Source organism: Melospiza melodia, unplaced genomic scaffold (genome assembly GCF_035770615.1).
Source record: "Melospiza melodia melodia isolate bMelMel2 unplaced genomic scaffold, bMelMel2.pri scaffold_99, whole genome shotgun sequence".
Classification (NCBI taxonomy): domain Eukaryota; kingdom Metazoa; phylum Chordata; class Aves; order Passeriformes; family Passerellidae; genus Melospiza; species Melospiza melodia.
Genome location: NW_026948807.1, coordinates 361,703 through 384,443, shown reverse-complemented (window position 1 = coordinate 384,443; position 22,741 = coordinate 361,703). Strand labels below are relative to the sequence as shown.

General features: G+C 49.8%; 1 protein-coding gene across 1 annotated transcript; it reads left to right on the top strand.

Annotated features, from left to right (window-relative positions):
- The first annotated feature begins 20,558 nt into the window (after positions 1 to 20,558).
- LOC134414040 (olfactory receptor 14J1-like) lies at positions 20,559 to 21,506 on the top strand. Its single transcript, XM_063148034.1, has one exon. The coding sequence runs from the start codon at positions 20,574 to 20,576 to the stop codon at positions 21,504 to 21,506; it is 933 nt and encodes a 310-aa protein (XP_063004104.1). The 5' UTR covers positions 20,559 to 20,573.
- Positions 21,507 to 22,741: the final 1,235 nt, after the last annotated feature.

Below are 22,741 nucleotides of genomic sequence, written 5' to 3'. Positions count from 1 at the left end.
TCATCTGCTCTGAGTGCCAGGGGAGGGATGAGGGAACAGGTGGGGAGGGGGTAGGGACAAAGTGTGATTGATTGTCAGCCATGAAGGGTCTTGATTTTCAAATCTGTTCAAACTGCATTAGTGTTGTGGTGTGCTGTATTGTCCCATTTTGGCCTTCCAGGTCACTTTCCCAGGTGTGCCTATACTCTCTCCCTTCCCCCTTGCCCCCATACTGAGTGAGTCCTGTCACTCAGACTTAACATTCCAGCAAGGCGTCGTGTGGTTGGTCAAGTTCAAAGGATGCCCCTCAGGCCCAGGGGTCATTGGCCTGTCTGGGTGTCATCTTCCCCTGAGACCCTGCCCCTCTCACCTGGTTGGTGGCTCACCTGTACCTCCCCTCCCCCTGTCCCTGAGCTTAAAAAGGTCATGAGACCATGCGGCCTTGTTCTGTTGGAGCAGCTCCTCATGTTCAGACCTCTGTAACCATGGAATAAACCTCTGGACATTAAACCCTCCAGCAGAATCTTCTCCTTTTTCTCTTCACCATCGCCTGAAGCTAATCCTCCTGAGGTAACGGGGTTCCTAACAAGCCTGGACTTGTTCAGTGCACAGCTGCAACCACCAGCAAGCCAAGGTATCTCTGGGGTGATACACCGCAGTTGCTGCCTTTGGCCCAGCAGCGAGGGTCAGACTGGCCCAGGCACAATCTAACTGATAATATTGGGAGCCTATTTTTTCCCAATACATTAGAAGGTTCAGAGGATTAACATCAATTTGACGTTACAGTTATCACTCTATAAATCAGAAAAGAAAACAGGACAAAACAATTATTTCTTCATTTTTTTCGATGTTTCAATAAACTTCAGAAATCTGTCTAATTAACCACAGAGGAATTTAAAACTTAGAATTATTCCCAGGGGCTTTTCTTGTTTGGGTGTTTTTGCACAAATGTTTATGAGCTTTTCTCATGGAATTCCTGAACTGAATGAAGAGGTCCAGAAAGAAGAGACCTCTGGAGTAAGTAAATTCATCAGCAACTTCCAAATGGCTGAGGATCCATCCCCATCAGAGCAGCAATGAACAGAAAGGGGCACAGCTTTGTAGCTGCCCCAGCTCTGGGATGGGTACTGGACCTGGAGCAGGAGCAGCTCTTGAGGGCCCCAAGGCCGGGGCTCTTGTGCTGCCCTGGGCAGGTGGGATGGCAACAGGGGCTGCAGAGCTCTCAGCACCTCAGCCCAGAGCTCTCAGCACCGAGGGGAGCAGGGCAGCCAGGGAGCCTGCTTTGGCCTTGGCCAAGCACCTTCCCCCATGGCTGGGACTGAGTCCTGTGGCAGCTGCAGCTGCTGCTGTGCCCTTGCCAGGGGCTAAGGCCGTGGGGCAGTGCCCAGAGCAGCCTGGCCTGAGCAGAGCTGTGGGGCCAGAGCCGGCTGGGCTGGGCTGGGGAGAGGCCCTTGGTGCTGCCCAGTGCTCAGGGCAGCTGGCAGAGCTTGCAGGGAGCTGGGCTGGGCTCCGAGAGCCTGGCCCAGAAACCATCAGTGTCCATCTCAGCCTGGCTGAGCATGCAGGGGCAGGACTCAGGCCAGGCCTTGTGGGGCAGGGCCAGCGCCTGTGCAAGGCACTGCAAACAGGCAAGTGGCCCACAGAGGAGGCTGCTCTGTGCCCTTGGTGGCATGGACACAGCAAGGAGGGAGCCCAGGACATATGTCAGCGCCAGCCTCTGTGCCCAGGCCTTGGCAGCCCTGGCTGCTGAGCCCAGCTTTGGCCTGGGCTGAGTTTGGCTGTGGCCCAGCTCCATCTTCCTGCAGGGCTCAGGGCCTGTTCCCAGCCATGGCCAGCCCTGGCTGGCCTCTCTGCTGGCCCAGAGGATGGCAGAGCCCGGGACAGGTCTGTCTGTTCAGCCCCACAGGTCCATGGGCTCTGCAGGAGCTGGCAGAGACTGCCCAGCAGAGAGGCCGTGGGGCACAGAGCCCCAAGGCTGCTGTGGGCACCACAGCACAGGGGCCATTCCCAGTCGCAATGCTCCTGGCCTGGGCTGGGTCTGCACAGGGGCTGGGCCACCGTGGCTGGGCCAGCACAGGGCCACAAAGAGGCCACACAGCCGGTTCTGCCGGGGCTGACAGCAAGGCGAGGCACATACAAGCAATTGCTGAGCATGGCCTGTGCTGGCCAGGCCTGACTGTGCCAAAGGCAGAGCTCATCTGCCCTTGGGGGCTGCAGCAACAGTCCAGATCCCAAAGAGCCTCCATGGCTGTGCTGGAGACCAAAGCTGCAGGAGGGAAATGCAGGGCTGCTGCGGGATGGGGAGGGCATTGAATTCCAGCACACACCTCAGCTCTCTGATGATCCTGGCACCATGCTGGGCGGTGTTTCAGGCTGGAGCAGAGCAGAAGTTGATGGGACAGGAGCCCTGTGGGCCTGTCAGGGACCTGCAGCTTGCAAGGTGCTCTGCTCTCCCTCAGGTGCTCTGGGAGAGATCCAATGCCAGCTGGGCACCTCAGGGCACAAGTGGCACTGGCTGTTCATGGTCACACAGCTGATGTCTGCCTGGAAAATGGGCACAGGTGTTAATACCTGTTAGTTTCATCATATAGAAGCAAACCTTTATTATCTGGGTCATTTGAGTACTTTTAAGAAATGGCACAATTTTGCCACCAGGAACGGGAATTTCCTGGAGGTGTACTGATGGCAGGAGGAAAAATACTGATCTTCCCTTCTACTGGTGTCACCAATATTCCGTTTATTACTTCTTCTCCCTTTTCCTTCAGGTGTTTTCAGCTCTTCTGTTGAAATGGCCATGTCTAACGACATCTCTTCTTTTACAGCAGATGGATCTATGTACTTCTACTGCTCTCTGATTTCCTCCTCTCGATGCTCTTTGGTCATTCAAGTGCCTCTCAACTGATTGGCTTCATGCTTTGAGCTGGAAGAAATTGCCAAATATTTCTGAAGTTCAAATAAATATATAATAAATATCATTTTAATTGTGTTTTTATCTGTCGCACAACTACCTTATGTCTTTGTTAGTTCATGTACACAAATCCCTGGGGAATGGGGGATATGTCAAATGCTGCTGGGACATCACAGAGAGCTGAAGGAAGAGCTGTGATGGTTATTCAACTGTTGAAATGTTCAACTTGTGTTTGTTGGCAAGAAACCTTCCTGTGCCTCTGAGTGTCATCAGTCCCTGAGCCCAAAGGACACAAACCTGCTGAGTTGTGGTTCCCACTGCAGGGGCTGCACTTGGACCTTGGCTCTGCACAGGAGAGTTCTTCATCCCCTTTCTCTCTTTTCCTCCCTCTGGCCATGGAGGGAGCTCCTGACTTCAGTGTGTGATTCATGTGTGCAAAGAGCAAATCTGGGCAGAATCGGGGCAGGGAGGGTTTGGGGGGACATTGGGATCTCTGCTGGGCACAGAAGATGTTTTCCATTGCTCTGAGGCTGTCTGCTGTGGAAAGTGGATTCAATATCCAGCAGAGTAATGACTTCTGTATTTGATGGAGTTGTGCCTTACCTTGCCTTTGCTGGCTGACAATAAATGGACATCCCTCTGGGTCTCGGGCAGCTCCTTCTCCAAGGAAAGCGGGTGGGAGTTGGAGCCAAGGAGCTGAAAGCTGCAGGTACAGCCTGGGCTGGAGGGAGCTCAGATTTGCACAAGGCTGCTCTGAGTGCCAGGGCTTGGATGGGGGAAATGGTGGGGTGGGGGTAGGGACAGAGTCTGATTGATTGTCAGCCATGAAGGGCCTTGATTTTCATCTCTATTCTGACTGTGTGAGGAGGTGCTTGGATTCAACGTCAATTGGAGACTGCACATATGGATTTATGAAGAGGAAAAAAACCTAAACAGGACCTAAAAAAAGCTTTCTCATTATCTTTGTGAATAGAACATATTCCATTTGAACACACTAGTGAAATCAGTCAAATTAACCATAGATGATCTGAAAACTTTAATCAAATTATTCCCAGAGGCTTGGCTTGTTCAGGTGTTCTCAATGTTAATGAGCCCTGGGACACTGAATTCCTGCACTGAAGAGCTGAAGGCTGAACAAGCCTCTGGAGCAGGAAAATTCAGCAGCAGCCTCCAAGTTGCTGAGGATGTCAGCAGCCCCCACTGAGGCCATCCCTGCCCAGAGACCATGGGGGAATGGGCAGACAAGGAGAGCGTCCCTGGGGCTGGGGCAGCACAACTCAGAGGCACCAGCGGCTGCAGCTGGGAAATGGAGTGTGGAATGTGGCTGGGAAAGCCCTGCCTGGGCTGTGCCAAGCAGGACAGACAAACCCTGACTCCCAAACGCCAAACAACTCTCTCAAGAAGACATTTAAAAGGAATTACAATTTTTGTGTACTCTGAGTTTGACTCCCTGAAGAAATACCAACAAGAGATTCTCAGGAGCTCAGAAGAACAAAACAGTCATTACTGGCAATTTTGGAAAATCAGAGAAACTTCTGCAAAAGGTTTATTATTACATTTTAGTGGTTTTGTTTTCTTATTTAAGTTTTCTCTATTCTTGAGATTTCTTAATTTATGTATTGGTGAGTGTGGTGGGTTTTAGTGTCAGTTAATTATTTATGTATTTATTTTGTTGTGAGATGGGATTATGAGAAAGGTATAGTAGGCTTAAAATTTTAAAGGATATAAAAAATTTTATTAAAATTAAAATAAAAAATAAGTATTAAGAATTAAAGTAAACTCTTTAAAATACCTTTTTTCTTTACAATTTTTTCTTTTTACTGACAATGTAAAGAAAGTAAAATTTAACTTAAAATTAATTTAAACTTAACTTAAAACTTCTAGTTCGTTGACTATTTCTAGAATAGCCTTTTTTTTACTTTACTTCTGGAGAGAAGTTTTTCTTGTTTAGTTGTGGAGTTTTTTTACAAGAGGAAAAAATATTTTTTGTGATTCTTAATTTTGTTATCGATAACAGTCTTCTGGGGAACTTTGTTATTGTGAAGTGTTTTTTATTGCTACAAGATTGTTAACAGCTTGTTGATGGGCCATGTCAACTTATGAGCTGTTGTATTAAAGAGTAATCCTTTAAAGGTAAAAATTTCTGTTATTTATTCTAAATTTTTTTTTGTCTTTGGGAAGACATCTTCTTGTGGGGATACTGGATTACTTTTTCTTTCTGTTTAAAATTTTTATGAATACCAGTTATTTTATCATTTCTTTATTTTAGTATGGAGGGTTTTGAAGGATATTAATTTGAGGGGTTTTGTATACTTTTTATATTATTATGAGACAGTTTTTTCTTTATAGTTTATGAGAGGATTTTAGTTTTAAGATGAAGGTGTTTTTTCTTCTTTTGTGTTTCCGATTTAATTTCTCCTTTACAAACTTTGTTGGTTTTATGTTGTTTTTTAATGTGCTTGTATTTTTGTTTTTCTTTTACTTCAGGCTGGATTGAAGTATTGAAAGGATTAACACCTGACCTGCCAGTAACTTGTGGTGGAAGTTTTGGTTGGGCTGTATTAGCATTGGTTTTATGGTTTGTTTTTCGGTATTTTGTATTTAATGTTAGTTGCAGGGTTACTTTGTATGGGTTGTAGGTTTTAGGACTTTTTAGTTTAATTGTGTTGGGGGGAAGGTACTTGAAGGTAAGATTTTAATAGCTGTGGCTGGCTTTGTTCTTGTTGAGGTTTTGTAGCCTCTTTTTTTTTCCTGTTTGGTAGTTGTTGGGGTTTGGTTTGGTTAGAATGGGGCTGATGGGCGGGTCAGCCTGGAGAGGGGGGAAGGGGCTCAGCCCGTGGCAGAGTGGCTTGGTTTGGTTTGGTTTGGTTTGGTTTGGTTTGGTTTGGTTTGGTTTGGTTTGGTTTGGTTTGGTTTGGTTTGGTTTGGCTGAGATAGGGGCTGTGGCCAGGGCCTGCTGCTTCTTTGCTGAATGGAAAAGAAAGAGGAGATTCCTGGGTTTTTTCATCTTTAACATTTGTGTTTCACAGAGGTGAGTTCAGTATCTCAGTTGTTTAACAGATTGTCAGTTACACAAAAGTTTTGAAATACTTTTAAAAATTCCTCTTATGTCAAACTACCACAGACATTCAATCAACAAAAAACACTACTCAAAGCATTGACTTGGCCCATTCAACTTCACAAACTTCAAGCATGTTCAATGTAATGTTAATCAATTTTGCCGGAGCACAGAAGAAGAAAACACAGAGAGAAAGACAAAAAGATACAGAGGAGCACTCACAGAGCAACCAACTCCAGATTCCAGCACTGTTCAGATGGAAATTCCAAGAGGTGGTAGGGTCAAGATGTGTGCTTGCCTTGTGGTCAGCCTTCAATACCCCTTGGTCTCCACGGGCCCTTCCACCACGTGGGACTTGAGCTCATTTGGTCCCTCAGGAGCTGGGCTGGGGCTGCAGAGGTGGCTGTGGAGCATTGCCTGTGCTGTGCCAGGGACTGGCAGACACTGCTGGGCTGGGATAGAGGCTCTGGGGGGATTGGGATTCCAGGGCAGGGCAGGGCTGGGGTTATAGGGCAGGGCAAGGCTGGACCTGCCCCTTCCTCCCCCTCACATGAAATGTTTTCAGCCAACAATCTCCTCCAGTCTTTCACAATAGGGAATGCTGGAGGTGGAAATCCCAATTCTGGCCATGGGCACCTGGGCAAGAGGACAGTTCTATTCCATAGCACAGAGCCCCAGTGTTTGGAGGCCAGGTGAGAGCCTCACTAGGCCAAGACCAGCCAGACTTGTCAGTAAGGGCAGATTTTGTCTGGAAGCATTCTTTGGACATAGGGAATTTTGGAGGTGGAAGCCCAATCTCAGCCATGGGCACCTGGAGAAGCAGGACAGTTCTTTCCCATAGGAAGGAAAGCATGAAGTCTTCCCCAGTGTTTTGGGGAGAGATGACAGGTGACCCTTGTGAAACCATTACCAGCCAGACTTGTCCTGGCAGTATTCCTATGGGAACAATTCCTGGATATAAGGAAGTTTAGAGGTGAAATCCCAATTCTGGCCATGAGTGCTGGGAGAAGGAGAGTTCTTTTTCATAGGAAGGAAAGTACAGAGCCCCAGTGTTTTAGCAGCAGATGAGAAGAGACACTCAACATGCCAAGGTCAGCTGGACCAGTCACATGGCCCCTGGGGGGCCAAAACAGCCAAATCTGTTCCATGTTCCATTAGTTTTGTAGTGCCCCAAAGTGTCAAAATGGTGCCTTAGATCCATGACACCCCACAGTGCCACAATGGTCACTTGTTTTCATGGGGTCCAAGAATGCCACAATGGCCCCTTGATAACAGAAGGCCCTGCAGCGTCACAATGGTCCCAACAATTCCATGAGGCTTTGCAGTGTCACAATGGTCTCCATGGTTCCGCAGTCTCCACAGTGTTACATGACTCCTCTATTCCATAAGCCCTGCAATGTCACAATGAGCCTTTGGACCCTGGGGGTTTGCAGTGTCACAATGGTCTCCTTTGGCTCCACAGTGTCACAATGGACCATTGATGACATCAGGCCCTGCTATGTCACAATGGCCCTTTGGTTCCATGCAGGCCTGCAGTTTCACAAAGGTCTCTTGGTTTCACGAGGCCCCAGAGTATCTCAATGATGCTTTTGGTTCTGTGCGGACCCCCAGGGTCACAATGGTCTCACTGGTTCCACAAGGCTTCACAGTATCACAATGCTGTGCTTATTCCATGGGGATGCATAGTGTCACAATCGTCTCCACGATCCCATGAGTCTCCTCAGTGTAGCAATGGTCTCCTTGGTGCCATGGTGCCCCACAGTGTCACAATGGCCCCTTGGGTCCATGAGGCTGTAAAGGCACTTAATAGTGTCTCCATTGTTCCATGAGGCCTTGCAATGTCCCAAGTGACCGTCGGCTCCATGGAGACTTGCAGCGTCACAATGGCCCCTTGGTTACATCACACCCCAAAGTGTCATACTGGTCTCCACAGTTCCATGAGGCCTTGTGGTGTCACAAATGGACGCTTGGTTTGCTGGGGCCTCACAGTGACACAATGATCCCTACATTCTATAGAGCCACACAGTGTCAGTAAAGCCCTCTTTGTTCCATGAAGACCAGCAATGTCACAGTGGTCTCCATGATTCCATGAGGCCCCACAGTGTCACAATGGTCCCTTGGTCTCACAGGCCCCACAGTGTCACAATGGTCCCTTGGTTCCATGGGCCCTGTGCTGCTGCATTCCCCCTTCCCCTTCTCAGGACGCCCTGCCAGCTGAGAAATGCTCCCTGGGGCTCGGCCTTGGCCAACAGCCCCTGGGCTCAGCTCCTCTGCAGCTCATCACAACACTGTCTGCTCCAGCCACTGCTGCTGCCCAACCAGCCCCTGGTTCCTGTAGGAGCAGCCCTGGGAACTGTTTTTGTTCCCTCAGTGGCACAACATCCCTGTTCTCATGCTGCCAAAGAAAGTTGTTGATGCCAAGTGCAGCCAGGATGAACCATTGCTGGGACTGAAGCCCCTCTCTTGGGGCCCTACAAACACTGTCAGGACCAGACTGACTCTTGCCAAGGAACTTTGTGCTGCTGTCCCTTAATATTAAATCTGGTTTTTGCTGATCCCTTGCCAGGGATTTTTTCAGCACTCTCAAGCCCTTGTTAATAACAGGGTGAAGGAGCCCTGGCCCAGGCTCTGGCCCTAGGGGACACGGGGACGCTGCCAGGGGGTCCCTGTCCCCCTGTCCCACCCCCAGGGCCCCGTCCCCTTGTCCCCGTGTCAGGCTCTGGGGTCGATCTCGTGGAACATCCTCTGGGGGAGGCTGCAGGGCCGGGGGCGGGGGGACCCGGGAGGGCAGGGGACCCCACTGTGCACGAGCATGGTTGGACTGCTCTGGGGGAAACTGTGAGGGGGGCCGGGGCAGAGTGACCTCTCCAGTGACCTCACACAGACCCTGTGATGTCACACTGCCCCTGTGATGTCACACTGCCCCTGTGAAGTCACACAGCATCCCTGTGGTGTCACAGAGCCCTTGTGATGTCACACATCCCTCTGTGTGATGTGACACAGCCTCTGTGATGTAACAGCCCAATCTGGTTCATCACAAAGCACCCTTGTGATGTCACTAACATTGAGTTAACTCTGGGATGAGCTAACTCTGGGATGGCACCCTGGAATGTCATGCAGCTGCACTGTGATGTCACAAGCCCAACTCTAAGATGCCACCCTATGATGCGATACAGCTGCTCTGTGATGTTACAGAAGACACTGTGATGCCACAATGTCACCATGTGATGTCACAGTCAGTTCTGTGATGTCACAGCCTGTTTTGTGATGTCACACAGCCACCTGGTGATGTCACAACCCAATCTCTGATGCCACAGAGCCACCGTCTATGATGGCAGAATCTGCTCTATGACCTCACCTACTACTCTCTGACATCACAGCCAACTCTGTGATGTCACAACCCCCTCAGTGATGTCACAGAACCCTCAAGAACTCAGTTACATTGAAACACTGATGTTTCTTTTACTTTGAAGAGATCCCTGTCAGGGACACAACTGAGAAAATGTCCCCAGGTTTCAGGTGGAGAAGAACACTGGAGACAGTGATGCCAGGTGGGGAGAAGCAAGGTAAAAGTGTCTCTGGTGCTGAGCACACCTGGATGTGTGTCAGGAATGCAAAGGGCCAAGGCCTGAGCCCCATCCCCTGGCCAGGCAGATCCTGTCCCTCCCTTCTTGCTCAGGGCTCTTCCCGGGATGAGCACTGGCTTGTGGGGATGGGCAATGCCAAGGGCAGGAGCACGGGGCGGCCCCTGCCAGGCTTCTGAGCAGGGACGAGGAGGCAATGAGGCCCCAGGCCTGCAAGGGTCACTTGTCTCCTGCTCCTGCCTCAGGCCCAGGGCCAGCAGCCATGGCCAAAGTGCTGCCCATGTTGCCTCTGGCAGGGTTGTCTTGCAGCTGCTGCCCATCCCTGTGCCCTGTGCAGCCCAGGCTGTCCCACGGTGTCCCTGCCCTGCGCCTCTGTCCCTGCAGGCTGTCGGCATCCCCCGGCTGCCCCACCTGGCTGGGCCCTTCCTTTGCTGACAGCTCTGCCTCCTGCCTGCCTCTGCCTGCCCACACAAAGCCTTAGCCTTGATACCAAACGCTTAATTCAATTCAATACCAAAAGCTTAATTCAAAAGAGCAATTCAATTTTTACTGTGCATATGAACTTTAAGCACAGGAATAAGGCATGCAGGGGCTGTTTTCCCAGCACAGATTGTTGGAAGGCAAGAAGAAGACTTTTGGCCCAAGAATGCAGTGATAGAAAAAAAGAAGGTCTGAAACTGGGAACTTGGGGTGGATTTTATGGTAATGGATAAATTGTAATACTCATTTAGTAACACTGATAGAATTACATGTCCACATAAGGTTAGGAGTTATCCCTCTCTAGACCTCAGGCCTGAATAAATTATACCCACTTAAATAGTAAATTTGTGTTAAGGAGTCTTATTCTGATATTTTGGAGAGTTGGTGATGGTGGGGCCTCACAGGACCAAGGAGTCAGCTGTGACACTGAGCAAACTTATGGAACAAAGGGTCCATTGTGACACAGCAGAGCCCCATGGAACCAAAATCCATTTTGGCACATTGAGGCCACATTGAACCAATGGCCCATTGTGATACTGTGGATCCAAGGAGACCATTGTGACCCTGAGAAACCTCTTGGGACCAAGGGGCCATTGTGACACAGCAAGGCCTGGTGGAACCATGAGTCCAGATTGACACTATGGAACCTCACGGAACCAAGGTGACTATGTTCAGTGGCAGAACCTCATGGAACAAAGAGACCATGGTGACACTGCAGAACCAAGGAGACTGCTGTGGGCAGTATGAACATTCATAGAACCAGAAATCCATTGTGACACAGCAAGGCCTCGTGGAACCAAGGGTCTGTTGTTAAACTGTGTGGCCTCGTGGAACCATGAGCAATTGTGACACAGCGTGGCCACATGGAACCAAGGGGCCACTGTGACACTGTGGATCCAAGGAGACCATTCTGACTGAGGAACCTCATGGAAGCAAGAATCCATTGCTACATTGTGGGGCCCTGTGGAACCAAGGGGATGACAGTGACTTTGGGGAGGCTCATGGAGCAATGGAGACTATTCTGACACTTTGGGACCCACTGAAACCAAGGAGCTATTACAGAATGGCAGGGCCTCATGGAATCAAGGGGACTGCAGTGAAAACTGTGGGCCTCCATGAGATGAAGGGTCCATGGAACCAAGGATACCATTGACACTCTGGGGCATCATGGAACCAAAGGTCCATTGTGACACAGCAGGGCCTCATGGAACCATGGAGGCCATTTTTACACTTTGAGGCCTTGTGAAACCAAAGGGCCACTGTGGCACTTGAGAGCCTTCTGGAGCCAAGGGGACCACAGTGACACTGTGGGGCTCAGTGAAACCAATGGTCTGTTGTGACACTGCATGACCTTATGGAATCATGAAGACCAATGTGACACCAAAGACCTCACTGGACCAAGGGGCCATTGTGACCCTACAAGGCCTCACGGAAGCAAGGAACCATTGTGACACTATGGAGTCTTGAAGGCCAAGGGGCAGTTGTCACATTTTGTGGCACCATCAAACCAAGGAGACTGCTGTCGGTAGTACAAAAGCTCATGGAACCAAAAGTCCATTTTGACACTGTGGGCTCTCATAGAACCATGGAGGCCATTATGACACTTGGGGACCCACTGGAACCAAGGGGTCATTGGGACACTGCAGGGCCTTGTATAACCAAGGCAACCACTCTGACACTGCAAGGTCTCATGGGAGCAAGTGGCACTTGTGACATTGGGGGGCTTCATGGAACCAATGAGATCATTCTTGCACTCTGAGTCCCCGTGGAACCAAGGGGCCATTGTGACATCACAGGGCCTCATAGAACCAAGGCAACCACTGTGACACTGCAGGGACACATGGAAGCAAGGGACCAGTGTAACACATCCTGACCTGGTGGAACCAAGGAGCCATTGTGACCCTGAGGAACCCAGTAGAACCAAGGGGCCATTTTGAGACTCTGTGACCTCATGGAACCAATGGGCCATTGTGGCATTGTGCAGCCCCATGGAAACAAGGAAACCATTTTGACACTGCAAGGCCTCATGGAAGCAAGGAGCCATTGTGCCACTGTGGAGCCAAGGAGAGCATTGTTATATCACTGGGCCTCATGGAAACAAAGACCTGTTGTGATCCTACAGGGCCTCATGGAACCAAGGGGCCATCGTGATGCTGCAGGGCCCCAAGGATCCAAGAACATGGAACAGGTCTGTCTGGCTGGGACTCCTGGGGACTGCCTGACTGGTTCTGCTGACCTTGACATGTTAAGGGTCACTTCTCTTCAGGCCCTGAAACCCTGGAGTTCTGTGCTTTCCTTCCTGTGGGAAAGCACTGTCCTTCTCCTCCAGGAGTTCATGGCCAAAACTGGGATTCCTCCTCCAAATCTGATTATATCCAAGGATTATTCCCACATGTTACCTGCCAGTACAGACAGCTCTGGCTGGCCTTGGCCTCTTGGGGGTCACCTCTCATCTGCCTTCAAAACACTGGGGGCTGTGCTTTTCTTCCCATGGGAAAAAAACCATCTTTCAAGTCCAGACCTCCATGGCCAAAATTGGGAATGCACCTCCAAAATTCCTTATATCCAAAGATAGCTCCCAGACAAAAGCTGCTAGGACTGTTTATGTTCCCTTGGTTTCCTGAGGGCCAGCTCTCATCTGCCTTTGAAACGCTGGGGCTCTGTACTTTCCTTCCTATGGAAAAGAACTGTCCTTCTCATCCTGATGCCCCTAGACAAAAGTGGGGTTTGGTCTCCCAAATTTTGTCTCTCCAAGGACTCTTCCCTGACAACAGTTCTGGCTGCCTTGGCCTCCTTGGGGCCACCTCTTATCAGCCTTTGAAATACTGGGGCTCTTCTCTTTCCTTCCTATGGAGAACTGTCATTCAAGTCCAGGAACCCATGGCTGAAATGGAATTCCACCCCCAAAACTCCCCATATATCCAAGGGTTGCTTTCAGACAAAAACTGCTAGGACAGACAGGTATGGCTTGCCTTGGCCTCTGGTGACTGCTTCTCATCTGCCTTCAAACCCTGGGGTTCTGTGGTTTCCTTCCTATAGAAAAGAACGGCCCCTCTTGTCCAGGCGCTCTTGGCCTCAGGCACTTGACCACTCTATAGGGATGTTGGGAAAGATGAATGTTTGACACGAAAGTCTCACAGATATGTGTGCTTGGCAGAAAGAGTTTTGAATCTGGAATCTGAAGAAGGAATATAAATGAAAGCAAGTTTTGATACAAAAGAAAAGAATTACAGAGCCAGTCTTACTGAATAGCTAAGAAGGCAAAGTGTATGTTAGTTAGAAGGGTTTTTTATGACTTAGTGCAAAGGATAAGCCCACCTCAAACAAGATGTTTTTACCAAGCAGAAAGACAGCACAGGAAAACAAGTCAGCAAATGTTGCAAGCAGAAAAAAGAACTCAGAATTTTCCACTGCAAGAAAACTGGAAAACAACTTTTAGCTTAAACTGTAATGTACTAACTTTTAGGGATTGGAGAATAGTAACATGAATATGGTAATTACGTAAGTTATGATAGGCTATAGGCAAAAGTTATGGTATAGATTTGTTCTTCTGTATTAGGATGCTCTGCAAGGAAAGTATGTAATGCATTGTAACCAAAATTAAAGGGTCTTCAGGCTTGTCTGAAGATGGAGCTGACAGCTGTAGGCACAGGCTCTATCACCTGTGACCCTAGACTGCTGTAATATCTTGGATATAATAAACTGCATTTTGAAGAGCCATCTGGAGTCCCGCATCTCTCATTCCATCTCTTACTCTATGGAAACTCATGGACCCATGGGTCAGTTGTGACAATGCGGGTCCAAGGACACCACGGTGACACTAAAGAACCTCATGGAACCAAGGGGCCATTGTAACACTGTGGTGCCTCATGGAATCAAGGAGACCATTGTGAAACTTGGGGGCCCCAAGGAACCAAGGGTCCATGGTGACCTTGTGGAGCCCATAGTGTCATAGAGGAGCCACTGTGACACAGCCAGGGCGCATGGAGCCGAGGGGCCGTGGTGACACATCAGGGCTTTGTGGAACCAGGAAGCCATTATGACATTGCAAGGCCTCATGGAAGCACGGGGCCATTGTGACAGTACAGAAGCAAGGGGAACATTGTGACGCTCCAGGGACTCATGGAACCAAGGAGACCATTTTGACACTGTGTGGTCCCATGAAACCAAGGGAACATGGAGTAGGTCTGGCTGGCTGAGCCTCCTGGGGACCACCTGACAGGTCCAGCTGACCTTGGCATGTCGACAGCTGCTTCTCATCTGCCTCTGAAACACTGGGGTTCTGGGCTTTCCTTCCTGATGAAAAGATTTCTTCTTCCTGTCTAGGCACCCATGGCCAAAACGGAGATTCCACTTCCAAAAATGCCTTATGTGAAAGGATAACCCCTAGATGAAAGGTGACAGGAGAGACAGGTCTGGCTGGCTTGGCCTAAGGGTGGCCACCTCTCATCTTCTTCCAGAATACTTGGACTTCACGCTTTTCTTTCCTGAAGGAAAAAAACATCCATCTTGACCATGTGCCCATGGCCAAAATTGGTATTCCACCTCCAAAAGTCCATACATCCAAGGACTGCTCCCAGGTGAAAGCTGCCAGGACAGACAGGTCTGTCCTCTTGGAGAGGTCTTGGCCTCTTGGGGGCTGCATCTCACCTGCTTTCCAAACACTAGGGCTTGGTGCTTTCCTTCCAATGGAAAATAACTGTCCTTCTTCTCAAGGTGTCCATGGTCAAAATTGAGATTTCTCCTCCCAAATTCCATATATCCAAGAATTCCTCCAAGACAAAAGTTGCTAGGACAATCGGATCTGGCTGGCTTGGCCTCCCAGGAGCCACCTCTCTCCTCATCTGCCTTTGAAACACTTGGGCTCGCTGCTTTCCTTGCTTTGGAGAAGAACCGTCCTTCTTATCTACACAGAAATGGCCAAAATTGAGGCTCTACCTCCCAAAATTCCCTATATCCAAGGGTTGATTTCAGACAAAAGCTACCAGGATAGAAAGTCTGGCTAGCCTAGGCCTCTGATGGCTGCCTTTTATCTGCCTTTCAAACACCAGTGTTCCTTGCTTTCCTTCCTATGGAGAAGAACCATCCTTCTCCTCTGGGTGTCCATGTCTGAAATTGGGATTCCACCTCTAAAGTTCTCTATATATAAGGGTTGCTCCCAGACAAAATCTGCCAGTGCTGTCAAGTCTGGCTGGCCTTGGCCTCTGGTGGCTGCCCCTGCAACACTGGAGCTGTGTTCTTTCCTTCCCATGGAGATCATTGGGACACTGTGGGGCCTCATGGAACCAAGGGGATCATTGTGGCACCACTGGAGCCCATGGAATCAAGGGGCCATGGTGACACAGTGGGGCTTCATGGAACCCAGAGACCATTATGACTCTGTGGGGCCTGATGGAACCATGGAGACCCTTCAGGGCCTCCTGTCACCAAGGGGGCATTATGACACCGCAGGGCCTCATGGAAGCAAGGCACCATTGGGACACTGTGGAGCCCCATGGAACCGAGGGAACATGGAACAGGTCTGGCTGGCTTGGCCTCCCAGGGGCCACCTGACAGGTCTGGCTGATGTGGGGATGTTATGGGCTGCCTCTCATCAGCTGAGAGTACTGGGGCTCTGTGCTTTCCTTGCTATGGATAAGAATTGTCTGACTTTTCAGATACCCATTGCCAAAATAGGTACTTTTGCAAAAAATTTTCCTCTATGCAAGGTTATCTCTCAGAAAAAACTGCTTACTCTTGCTGGCCTTGGCCTCTGGTGGTCATCTCTTATCTGGCCCTGAAACACTGGGGCTCTCTTCTTTCATTCCTATGGAAAAGAACCGGCATTCTTCTCCAGGGACCATGGCCAAAATTAGAATTTGGCCTCCCAAATTCCGTATATCCAAGGATTGTTCCTAGACAAAAAAAAAAAAAACCCAGGACAAACAGGTCAGGCTGGGTCTGTCCTCTGCTGATTTTCTTAGATTATGAGCTGAATGTTTTCATTTGGAAACACCTTGAAGAGGGCACAGAGATCACTTAATAAGGGATTTTGAGGTCTTGGGCATATGACCACTACATATGGACAAAGGAGCTCTGTGCTCTGTGCTGTTGTGATGGTTTTGCATCATGGAAGTGATGTCCTTAGAGAAGCTGCAAGCAGCTTCCTCTGTGTCTTGCAAAAAAATCAATCAGTAATAAGCTTTGAGAATTGACCATCTGTTCAACCACAAAGGAAACTGTGCACGCCTCTGCGAAGACGCGTGTTAAAGATGAGAAAGCCTGGGAGGGTCTCTTTCCCTTCTGGCTGGCAAAGAGGTAACAAGGATGACCCGGCCCCCGTCTCAGCCAGTCCAGGCTGGGTGGCTCCTGCCGTGGAGCCAGTCCCCTACCCAGGGACCCCGCCAGGCCCCATCGGGTGCCAGGCGGGGCAGAGGAGGCCGCAGGGCCAAGGCCGGGCCGGGCCATGGCTGCAGTTGCGACCATCTGGGCACTGCTGAGCCCTGCCCCGCCGCCAGCCTGGGCCCAGCCAGGATCCGCCGGGCCCCAGGAGCAGCCCCGGGTCGGGCCAACTCGGCCAAGATTCTGCCACCGTTGGAGTTCAGATACAAGCCCCGGCAAGGGGAGGAGAAGCCATCGGCCCCGGCTGTGCTGCTGCTGTGTTCTGGCCTGGCTGCTGAGATCCTGTCCCTCCCCACAGCGCAGCCCATTCTGACACAGCCCCAGTGCAGCTGCTGCAGAAACCTCCATCGTAAAATAGCTCCAGCAGCAAGCACCGAGCCCAGCTGGGGTCACGGAACCATCTGCAGGCCCCCGGTGAGATATGAACTCTTTCAGTGCTTCCATCCTCCCTCGAGTGAGAGAAAAGGACAAAGTGCAGGCACACAGAGGAGCAACATGAAGATGCCGGGGTCAGTGAAGAGGAAGTTGAGTCCCAGATAGGAGGGATGAGGAGATGCCTTGATCTTGGGGCTGAAATCCTCTTGTGAAGTTATGGAGAAGGATGTAATTGATACATCAGACTCTCTTTTTCCCTATAATGCATTGAAAAGTACGGGGAGATGACTTGTTCAGAATTGCCTCTGTGGCAGCAGCTCTCTGGCCACAGAGAGAAACAACTTTCCCAGGCATCATGGTGGGAAAGTCTGTAAGAAGATCAGTGAAAAGAATGAGAAACAATTCTTATCTTCACTAGCTGAACCTAGTATTGTGAACATGTGGAATGTGTTATGGAGATTTACCAATGGGTGGTTTCTTAAATAGCCAATGGTGATGGTATTTGGATTGGAGGACCAATTAGGACCACCTGTGGTGAACTAGACTATACAAGTATGGGTTTCTTAATAAAGATTATTGTCAGCCTTCTGTGAATCATGGAGTCAAAGTCTATTAATACCTGGCCGTGGGCCCTTGACGTGAAAGGCCCCCATGCTAATGTAAGCAAATGCTGAAGTAGCTGTGATCCCATGAGAAGTTTGAACAAGGAAAGAGAGCAGAGTGATGAGACCCTGTGCCCTCAGGGACAGAAGAAGATCTCTGTTCCCAGAGATGAAGATGATTTCAGAAATAATGAAGAGAACCTTGCTCTTAAACAGTTCATCTTTAAACAAACACCCCATAAGCTGACATGGCCCATAAACGCAGCTGGGGGAAAAGATGTGAAAAAATGGGAGGTACTTCAGAATTGCAGATTTTCTGGATGGCTGCTATTCATGGAAATTGAGAGCCATGAGAGAACAGTTTTCTTATGGAGAAGTCTCCATAGCATGAAAGAGAGACTCCGCTCCCTAAAGGAAATGAAGAAAACTATTCTAGAGGTGGTAAACTGACTGGAAATTTTAGGTTTTGTCTCCTTATATTGTCAATAAGAAAGAAAAGGTTGTAGGGAGAGGAGAAGTGTTCTCAAAGTTTTCTGATTCTGATTCCTATTGTTCTTTTAATTGCTAGTATTAACATTGCATTATCCCCTTAAATACTCTTTCTTTTAGTTACTATTATGAATTTTTCTTTATACCCTTTAAAAGTTTTGAGCCTACTTTGCCTTCCTCCAAATCCTACCTCACAGCAGATACTGAGTAAGTATATTCTAGTGAGTGCACCAGTAATGAGCTAACACTGAACCCACCACACTAATTAAAACATTTGCAAAGAAATCTCAAAAAATACTACAAAAAAGTTCCTGATGAACTGCTCCAGACAAGAAGGAAATCAAGGCAGAGCCATGGTTTGTCAGGACTTGCTTGATCCTAATGGGCCCTGTAGTGCATTTGGAGCTGAGCACTGGAACCCCAGGGCCTGAGAGGAGATGGCACAAACCTTTCCAGGAGTCAAAGTCAGAAGAAAACCCCAAAATGTCTCAAGGCATTACTGGGTCCCACTGAGGTCCATACCCTACACAGGCTCCACATGGATTTATAGGAAGAGAGAATTATACGCCAGGGTGGCACAAAAACCTCTTGGACACTCAGTGTGGAAAGGAAAATCCAAAGTACCTTAAAAACCTTGAGTATCTCACAGCATTAATGAGCCCCACTGAATGTCACTACAGAGCTCTCAAGGGACTCATTAAAGCAAATAATTGGGACCATGATTGTACAAAGTTCTAACAGAGTCTGTATCAAACTGGAAATACCAAGTACCTTAAAATAACTGAAGTACCCTGAAGCATAAATGGCCCAATAAGTGTCATTACAGATTAAGGCTCTCAAGGGACTCATTAAAAGAGATATTGGAGGCTGGAACTGCACAATCTTTTTCATAGTCTGTATCAAAAGGGAAACACCAAGTAGTTTAAAAAACTGAAGTACCCTAAAGTATTAATGAGCCCCACTGAGTGCTGTTACTGACAAAGCCTCTCCAGGGACTAATTAAAGCAGATAATTGGAGGCCATGATTATTGCACAAACTTCTTAGAGACTCCAAGGCAAAAGCCAAACCCAAAGTCATTTGAAAAACCTGCAATCCTTGCAGGGAGAATGAAGGAGCCCCCAGAGCCATTCCTGACCCAGGCTCCCCAGGGACTCCTTCCAGCAGATCCTTGAGGCCACTGGGATGTGGGCTAGGGAGGGATACTGAGGGCAGGACAATGTGCTGACAGTGCCAAGCCTGGCTGGAGCTGTGGCAGGAGGCCCCAGTGCCTCAGGACAAGGTGTCTCCTCACAGCCCTTGGTAGCACAGACCCTACTGCTGTGCCCCAGGGCGCCAAGATTTGGCTTCTCTTTGTCCCCACTTGTCATCACTGCCTCCAGTTCTCTGCTCTGCCTGAGGCCTGGGGACACTTTCTCAGTCGTGTCCCTCAGTGGGACCCATTAAAAGTCCAAGAAAGTTTGGAGTTGGATTCTGACTTGGAGTTCTGCAGAAGTTTCTTCAGCTCCCTCTAAGGGACTGATGTTCAGGGCCTGAGCACAAAGCCCCCGAGGCTCGTTAATGTCCTTGTGCTGTGTCTGTGCTGCTGAGCTGGGCTGGGCTCCTGGCACAGAGGCAGCTCCTGGTAACCAAGAAGAGCTTCAAAAGCACATTTCTCTTGATGAGCAGCTCTTCTCCCATCCCAGCAGGGCTGGAGCTCTGCCTGCAGCCACCCTGGGCACAGCTCAGAGGCACAGAGAGCTTCAATCAGTCAGGGCTGGGAAGGTGCTGAGAAGTGCCTGGGACAGAATCACTGCCAGCCCTTGGCACAGGAACCTCTGCCTGCAGGACAATGCAGCTGCAGCTCCTGGAGCCATCTCCTAAACCTGGAACATCCCAATGCCTACAGACCCTGTGAGTACATTCTCTGATTATCTCTTGTGCAGAGCAGCCAAGGGTGCCCAGGGCTGTCCTGCAGAGCAGGGTCCTGCATCCCAGGGCACTGTGCTGGGGCAGGGACTCTGCTGCCTGCCAGGGACAGCTCTCAGCCAGCCCTGGCAGCTGCTCCCAGCACTGGGGGACAAGGTTTGGGTGGAAGGAGATAGCTGGTAAGGCTTGAAAGTGGTCTCCTTGTGTGGTGATGATGCTGCATTGTCCAGGACTGCTCCCATCCCGGCATTTAACGGCAGAACATTTCCAAGTAGATTATACAGGGAGCATAGCAAGGCAGGGGCAGCAGGAAAGGGGAAGTCCTGCAATTTTACTCTATTGTTTTGGGTTACCTGAATGGGAAATTGACCATAGATATTCATTTTAGTTCAGCTTGAGGCAAATAAAAAAAAATTATCTCTGATCTAAACAAATCAGGCAGTGACAGAAATCAGCACAGGGCCCCTCCCAGGAAGCATCAGTGTCACTATTCCAACCTCCTCAGGGTTGCTCTGACATTGCCATCAGAGCCTGCAGAGCCGGAGGTGCCCCTGGGCAGTGTCTGAGCTGAGAGGGGTCTGCAGGGCAGAGCTGAGCCCCCAGGGCTGGGCTGGGCTCTGGCAGCACCGGCAGGGCCAAGCCCTGGGCACAGGGAAGCAGCTGCTGGCAGGGACAGCTCCGGACAGCAGAGCCCTGGGCAGGAAGTGGGGGGGAGGTGCCCCCAAGCTATGCTGGGATATTCAAAATACTCTCCAAACACAGCTATTCCATGATTTCTTTTGTTACAGATCCCCATGCCAAGGCACAGCAAATGTCCAACAGCAGCTCCATCAGGCACTTCCTCCTCCTGGCATTGGCAGACACGCGGCAGCTGCAGCTCCTGCACTTCTGCCTCTTGCTGGGCATCTCCCTGGCTGCCCTCCTGGGCAACGGCCTCATCATCAGCGCCGTAGCCTGTGGCCGCCACCTGCACGTGCCCATGTTCTTCTTCCTACTCAACCTGGCCGTCAGCGACCTGGGCTCCATCTGCACCACTGTCCCTAAAGCCATGCACAATTCCCTCTGGGACACCAGGACCATCTCCTACTCAGGATGTGCTGCTCAGCTCTTTTTCTTTCTGTTCTTCATTGGAGCTGCGTACTATCTCCTGACCATCATGTGCTACGACCGCTACGTGTCCATCTGCAAACCCCTGCACTACGCGACCCTCCTGGGCAGCAGAGCTTGTGCCCACATGGCAGCAGCTGCCTGGGCCAGTGCCTTTCTCAATGCTCTCATTCACACCGCCAGTACATTTTCCCTGCCCCTGTGCCATGGCAATGCCCTGAGGCAGTTCTTCTGTGAAATCCCACAGATCCTCAAGCTCTCCTGCTCTAAATCCTACCTCAGGGAACTTGGGTTTCTTGCTGTTACTGCCTGTTTATCATTTGGTTGTTTTGTATTCATTGTTTTCTCCTATGTGCAGATCTTCAGGGCTGTGCTAAGGATCCCCTCTGAACAGGGACGGCATAAAGCCTTTTCCACCTGCCTCCCTCACTTGGCTGTTCTCACCCTGTTCATTAGCACTATCATGTTTGCTCACCTGAGGCCCCCATCCATGTCCTCCCCATCCCTGGATCTGGCCCTGTCAGTTCTGTACTCGGTGGTGCCTCCGGCTCTTAACCCTCTCATCTACAGCCTGAGGAACCAGGTGCTCAAGGCTGCAGTGTGGACACTGATGACTGGATGCTTTCAGAAACATTAAACTGCTGGCAAATGTCTTCAAAACACTTGTAATAAAAGTCACCTTTCATACTTCTTGTTTGTTTGGTTGTGGGTGTTTTCTTTTCGTTTACTGTTTTCATATTGTCCACACAGAAATGTCATTCTTTGTGCCTTTTCTCATGTTGTTTCTCTCCACCTTCCCTATGGTCACAGACTGTGTCAATGAGAGGCTGGTTTCCTTGAGGCTTTACAGGAACTAAAGGATCCCCCAGCAGAGTTTTCACCAGAGATGTCCCTTTTGTTGCCTTCTCTGGAGCTGCAGCAGCAATGTCTGTGTGCAGATCAGTGGGGGCAGATCAGTGCTGGCCCAGCAGCTGTGTCCAGCAGCAGCAGCACTTGGTGCTGCCAGTGCTGCTGCCGTGGCCCTGCCCGGCTGCTCCGGTGGGCCTGGTGTTGCTGTAGGGCCTGATTGCTCTCGGGGCCGGGCACAGTCCTAGGGGTGGCAGTGCCGGGGCTGCAGCAGGGACAGGCCATGGGCACTGCTGGAGCAGCGCTGACACCCCAGCCCAGGCCCTGGGAGCTCCAGGCTCCTTGCCCAGGCTCTCTCAAGAATGCACCCAGGCCAATGCTCAGCACAGAAAAGCCCCCTGAGCAGCCCCAGGCTGGCCATGTTGCCCGATTGATAAATGACACAAAACTCGGATAAGTTTTGTGGATGCTTTATTAAGGGCCCGGGGAGCTTGGGGGACTCACGTCCCAAAAACCCAAGCCCCCAAATTCACATATGGGTGCTTCCCTCTTATACATGCGATTCACAACAAAGTCTCCAAGAAACAGTATCCTGTTCCCCTTGCCTAGCCTCCAAGAAACAGTTCCCCGTTCCCCTTGCCTAGTCACAGGCCCCTTGTGATACATTCCTTGGTTCACAAACAAGATCATTAATCTTCTGCTTATCTTATTCTAAGAGCATTGTATGCTGCCTCCAGACAGGTTAGCATTCTTACTTTCCTGCACTAGTTTAATTATTTATTAAATCCCTAAGACTACCTGCTAGGTTATACACAAAACCCAACACACTTTCAACGGCTACAAAACCACTTTTTAACAAACCAGTTCACACAACTCACTATAATTAAATATTTTGCTAAATTTCATTTCTTTTCCAACATTTCCCCCCCTTTTGAGCATCCTTTAGTCCTGCTGCAAGGATGCTCAATCAACAATATTGACAGTAACATCTTCATAACGAGGTGGGGAGTGTTCCTCGATCTGCCG

What these genes read in the sequence shown, in the direction of transcription:
- LOC134414040 (XM_063148034.1), top strand. Translation starts at nt 20,574, where the DNA reads ATGTCCAACAGCAGCTCCATCAGGCACTTCCTCCTCCTGGCATTGGCA.